The sequence below is a fragment of the Crocuta crocuta genome, unplaced genomic scaffold, assembly GCF_008692635.1.
Source record: "Crocuta crocuta isolate KB4526 unplaced genomic scaffold, BGI_CrCroc_1.0 scaffold103, whole genome shotgun sequence".
NCBI classification, from domain to species: domain Eukaryota; kingdom Metazoa; phylum Chordata; class Mammalia; order Carnivora; family Hyaenidae; genus Crocuta; species Crocuta crocuta.
In genome coordinates, this window is record NW_027529192.1 from 772,634 (window position 1) to 778,633 (window position 6,000).

At 39.4% G+C, this 6,000-nt stretch overlaps 1 protein-coding gene across 1 annotated transcript in view; it reads right to left on the bottom strand.

Annotated features, from left to right (window-relative positions):
- COG5 (component of oligomeric golgi complex 5) overlaps positions 1–6,000 on the bottom strand; it is a 297,454-nt gene that overhangs the window by 136,572 nt on the left and 154,882 nt on the right. The window contains exon 7 of the mRNA XM_077758336.1: positions 3,982–4,147. Coding sequence (XP_077614462.1) covers positions 3,982–4,147 — 166 coding nt within the window. The remainder of the gene's footprint in view (positions 1–3,981; positions 4,148–6,000) is intronic.

Genomic DNA, 6,000 nt, shown 5'->3' on the forward strand with positions numbered 1-6,000 from the left:
AGAGACAAGGAGACACAGAATCTGAAACAGGCTCCAGGCTCTGAGCTGTCAGCACAGAGCCCGATGCGGGGCTCGAACCCACGAACCACGGGATCATGACCTGAGCCGAAGTTGGATGCTCAACCGACTGAGCCATCCAGGCGACCCTCAACTGAGTAAAATTTAAAGATCTTACTGGGTTTATTCAACAATTCATGAATTAGGCAGCAGGCAATTTAGCAGATAGAAAGGAGCTCTGAGGAGCTATTCAAAATGAGAGACTTTTATAGGCAGAGAGAGCAAGAACAAAGAAGTTACACTAGATAAAAAAAAAAAGCAAACTGGTTATGGCAAGGTCACTTTCCTTTAGGGGACAGGAGGGCAGATTACTTCACTAAGTACTGATTAGGTGATTCCTGACTGACTGACTTAGGATTCGAAACTGTGATTAAGTTATGTCTCAGTTTGGTAACATGGGGTTGGACATAAGCGACTCCATGTTTCGACCAGTTGTCTTATTTTTAATATCAAATTAGAAACAAGTGAGTTACAGGGGGTAAAAAACTGAGTTAAAAATTTCCATTTCTGGTTCCAACTGTAAGAAGCTTGTTAAGTTGCCACTGTCCTAACAACAAATGAAAAGCTGAAAAAACTGGAAAATCAACAATTCTTGGACCTGTAAGAGAGAGGAAGACACATGGCAAACCACTGCCCCCAAGGTCAGAGAGACAGGTGAGTGGAGAAAGTCTCCATGTATGGGAACAGAGCCTTGCTAGCAGAAAACAGTGCGAGCCAGCGCTAGGGAAGGAAAACATGAACTGTAACTGATGAACTGCTAGAGACTCAAAGTGGTCAACGGTGAAAATTAAAAGTTCCAGGGGTAGTTAGTCAAAGGGGGCCCACAATATTGTGAGATTTGCATCCAGGAAACCAAATAGCTTCCCACAGTAAATACGGGAGGAAAAAATCCCCCAGTGTCCGGAGCCTGGGTGGCTCAGTCGGTTAAGCGTCCGACTTCAGCTCAGGTCATGATCTCAGAGTTCGTGGGTTTGAGCCCCACCTCAGGCTCTGTGCTGAACGCTTGCTCAGAGCCTGGAGCTGCTTCAGATCCTGTGTCTCCTTCTCTCTCTGCCCCTCCTCCCATCACACTCTGTCTCTCAAAAATAAATAAATGTAAAAAAAAATAAAAATAAAAAAATAATTCCCGAGTGCCTCCAGCAGGAGGAGAAAAAAGGAAACCATCTTGAAATATGCCAGAGGACTCTATTCCTCACAACCAGAACCTAAACTTCTGGGGTGTTATCAGGACCTAACTGACCGGGGATGGGAAATATCCAACTCCAGCCTGCTCTGCTCATTCTCTCCCACATGAAGGAGGAGGAAAAAAAAAAAATTTAGTACGCTTGTAAAGTTCAAGATACAGAGGCTTAGGCTCACTAACAAACAGACCCAATGATAGCCCTTTATTTCCACTGAAGGAAAGATTGTTTTCACTTTTTTTTTTTTAATATTTTTTATTTATTTCTACGAGAGAGAGAGAGAGATAGAGAGAGAGAGAGAGACAGCGTGAGCAGGGGAGGGTCAGAGAGAGAGGGAGTCACAGACTGAAACCGGCTCCAGGCTCTGAGCTGGCAGTCAGCACAGAGCCCGACGCGGGGCTCGAACCCACGAACCGCGAGATCATGACCTGAGCGAAAGTCGGACGCTTAACCGACTAAGCCACCCAGGCGCCCCTGTTTTCACTTCTTCACTACTACAAGTAACGGTGCAATAACAAATTCTTGTATCTATGTGACAGTTTCTCTAGGGTATATTTTTATAAGAGCAATGATGAGATCACAAGGTAAACATACACAGCTTTAACCTCACAGAACAATTTGATAATATTGAGTGAAATGACTGAACCATTTCATTCTCCTACAGTCTGCACTTGCCCAACACTTAATTCTTAGGTTTTTTACTAACCTCATAACTGAGAAACAGTATCCTTATTTTATTTGTATTTCCCTAATAATTAGTTAGGTCATCCTCTCGAAAGACGCTTAACATATTTTCACACTTATTAGATGTGTTCTGTAAACTGCCTAATAATATTCTTATTTTTTAATTGAGTTTTCTTTTTCTTATTGAATTGGAAACTTTCAAAGCACATCATAGGTAACATTTTCCCCTTAAAATTAATTTTATATATTTTAATGTGGGGGGGAAACAATCCTAAACATATAGAAAATTTTAAAGCATACTAAAAAAAATTTTCCTGAATCATTTGTTAATAAGTTACTGACATGATGCCCTGTCACCCTTGAATGCTTTAATGTGCATTTCCAAAAAATGAGGACATTCTACTCCATAATCTCAATATAACCAACAAGTCAGCAAATTAACATGAGTATTGTCAATGTTACATTTAGAAAACCAAAAATAATAGTGATTATTCTTTTAAAAAAATAATAAAGAATGGATGCTTAAGGTTTCTACATTAAACCACTGTATCCACTCCTCAACATATTATAATAAAGCTTTAAAACTCTTTATTCTTTCAACAAAAGGGTGTACGTTAGGAATGACAGCATGTGCATAACTGCTTTCATTTTTTTCCCTTTTTCTTGACAACACAAGAGGGAATGAGATTAAATCCTCCTGGAAACCTAAACGTGAGATCAAACTTTGTGAGAACAATTGCTGGGAAAAGCTGAGTGAAATCTCCTGTGGCAATTTCTTTTCAAAGCTCCCCTTCTGGGATAGTCTTAACACAGACCTATTCAGAGGCGAGGGCTAACCTTTAAAAATCCCTTTAAGATCCAAGATTCCTTTATCTCTTTTTATCTAGTGCAACTTATTTATGAGCGACATATATTTTGGGTTATTTAAGGCTATGTTTATACAGCAACTATAAAACCACAATCACTGGCTGTGAATGTCTTAGTAGCAGCCGCGTACGAGGGACTCTGTTATTAGTGCTATATCCATTACTTCGCTTCTCCCTTAGGATGACTCTGTGATGATAGAGTAGCTTGTCCAATAGAAAAATGGAAACAGAAAAGCTGGAGACAGTAAGTGTAGACAACGACTTTGAGGAATTTTTTTGTAGTCTGAAGAAATAAAATGGGGGAAGAAGAAATGAAGTCAAGACAGAGGTGTCTTTAAGCGGAAGACACACTGGCATGACTGTGTGCGAAAGCGGAGACTTACAGGAGGCAAAGTGAGTACGTGGAAGACAGAGGGGACCCCCTAAAGCAACGCCCCTGGGAGACGGGGACTAGGCAGCAGCGGAGCACTGGGTCTCGGCTAGGAGCAGGGGCTCGTCCATACTCGCGGGAGAGAAGGAAGGAGGAGAGAAGTGCAGAGGTGAGCTGGTTAGGTAAGGGAAAGGCACACGGAGCGTGTACTCTTTCCTCTCCCACCCACGAAGGATGAAGGGGGTGTTACGTCTGAACGCCACCCGCAGGTGCATCTGGGCAGGAGAGAGGTCGCAGCCTGCGGCTGTAGGGCCACTCCGGTCTCATACCTTTCTTTAGACATTGCCTTTATATTCTGCTGTCGTCGTAATGTTCCCAAAGGTTTTATCAGTTTCTACCTCCACAGTTAGCCTTTTTCGCTCGTGAATATCAGAATTATTCAAAGGAAAAGCCCAAAAAGCTAAGGAAGGAATTGCATTTCCTTAAAAAAATATTTTCTGTCTCAAGAAGTACATGTGAGGATAAGGATTTCAGAGAGAAAAATGGTTTTTTTTCCCTTGCATCTGTTTCCTCTGAACTAAGTGAAGCCACAGTTTACAGATTTTTTTTCTAGAAGTTCTGAATATACCAATTGGCCAATTCAACTCACTGATTAGACAAAAAAAGTTATATATAAATTCTGAGGCATAATTTCTTCCCTCATTTTCTGTCTACTAAAATATGAGTCATTAGATTGCTTTGAAACTTAAGTGTTTCACATACTATTCAAAGGACTTCTTGGTTATAAATAAATAAAGCAGCTAAATATAAACCATAGCCATACCTCTCACAGCTGACTGTGAAGGCTGAGTCAGAACTTTGATGTCTAACGCACTGTTGATATGTTCTTCTAAAGCAGCACAATACCCATCCACAACGCTGGTAACAGTATCCTTCAAAATTCCAAGATTATGGAAAACCTGAAGAGCTGTTCCGACTTGAGTTGGATTCTTTAAAAAAAAGGTGGGGGTGGGGTGGGGGTGGGAATAGATATAAACAGGAAAACAAAGTCAACATAAATCTACAACTTTAAGTGGTACTTGAGCAGTTACTTCGATATTTTAAGTATCACAGATAAGAACAAAGGGAGTCCATTTGGAACAAATATTATTTTTAGTCATGATTTATTTCATAAAAGACAAAGTTAAATACTATGTATATTATTTCCCCCTTTCCCTTTTTCTCATCTTTTAAAGGATAACAACATGATCAGAAATCTGTTATATTATTAGAGCTTATTTAAAATTTACCACTAATCCCTGTAAAGAGAGCCATGCTTGAGTTAACAACAACCCTACATCTGTTTGGAGAGTATCTGCACAGTTAACTGAGGGCTGAACCACGCAGACTGACACTATTCATCATATTTCATTCATTCATTCATTCTAACCATAAATATTTATACAGTGCTTACTATGTATGTCTTGGTTCTAGGTGCTAGAAATATAGCAGTACAAAATCAATTAAGTTCCTACCCTCGTGGAACTTATAATTACCAAGAAATATATATTTCTTTTACTTTTTAAAAAATGTTTATTTTTGAGAGAGAGAGAGAGAGAGAGAAAGAGCACAAGTACATTCACACACACACGTAAGCGGGAGAGGGGAGGAGAGAGAGACACACACAGAATAAGAGGCTCCAGGCTCTGAGCTGTCAGCACAGAGTCTGACGTGGGGCTTGAACCCACAAACCACAAGACCGTGACCTGAGCTGAAGTTGGAAGCTTAATCCAATGAGACACCCAAGGAGCCCCTTTACCAAGAAATATATTAAAAATATATGTGGAACAGAGTATCAGTGGTAACTGCTATAAAAAGTCAGTCAGGGAATAAGAATAGAGAATGGTAGGGAAATTACAGAGAAGAGTCAGAGAAGGTAGTTATAAGTCAAGGGAGTCAATGTTCACTATCTGATACTCTTGTCACATGCATCTCTGAGATGATTTTCAAACAGAGACCTAAAGATGATGAGGGAGGAAGTCAGAGGAGCATATGGGGTAAAACAGATCTGAACAGGTATCAACCAAAGTGCTGACCTAAAAATATGCTTGGCAGATAATCAAAGAGCAAGAACGCCCTGACAGTGGCTAGAGCAGAGTGACTATATAGCAGAGAGAGGGAGACAGGAAAAACACTGTGAGCAGACTGAGTCCAAAGTGTTATAAAAGGTTGTTGACTCTGTCACTAAATGAATTATCAAGCCAGAATCTGGTATACATCAAGATATATCTCCAGGTCCAAATAGCTGAAAGTCCCCTTTCATTTATGATTCAGTGCCTGTTATTAGAGGCACTTGTTTTAAAGGTTATTCAATTAACTTAATTTCTAAACTGTTAAGTTTATCAATAAACAAAAGGTTACTCCTGAAATATATTGGTGTTAAAAACAGAACATGCTGTAGTAACACACACACACACACACACACACACACACACACACACAGAATCAACTTAAAGAAATCAGCTTAGGCAAAGCATAACCAGCTTAAAGAAAATAGCAAGAAACGAGTTTGGTGAATAGCAATACCCATTCTGGACTTTTTTTGTTATTATTATTTCCACAAGAAAAATAAGCAAATGGGCATCATTTCAAATATTTTAGTGGTAAAAGCTTAATTCAATCCGGTTATATAGTTATAATAGAACTTAATTCTTTTATTTATTGTCAATTCTCTATCAGTGAACTACCAGAAAAAAATGGGAGAAAATAACCTATTTCACATAAAGTTATTAACTGAAAACATGAGGTATAGTTGTGTTCTGGTTGTTAGTTCCATTTATTTTGTTCTCCGCGGAACAGTGAT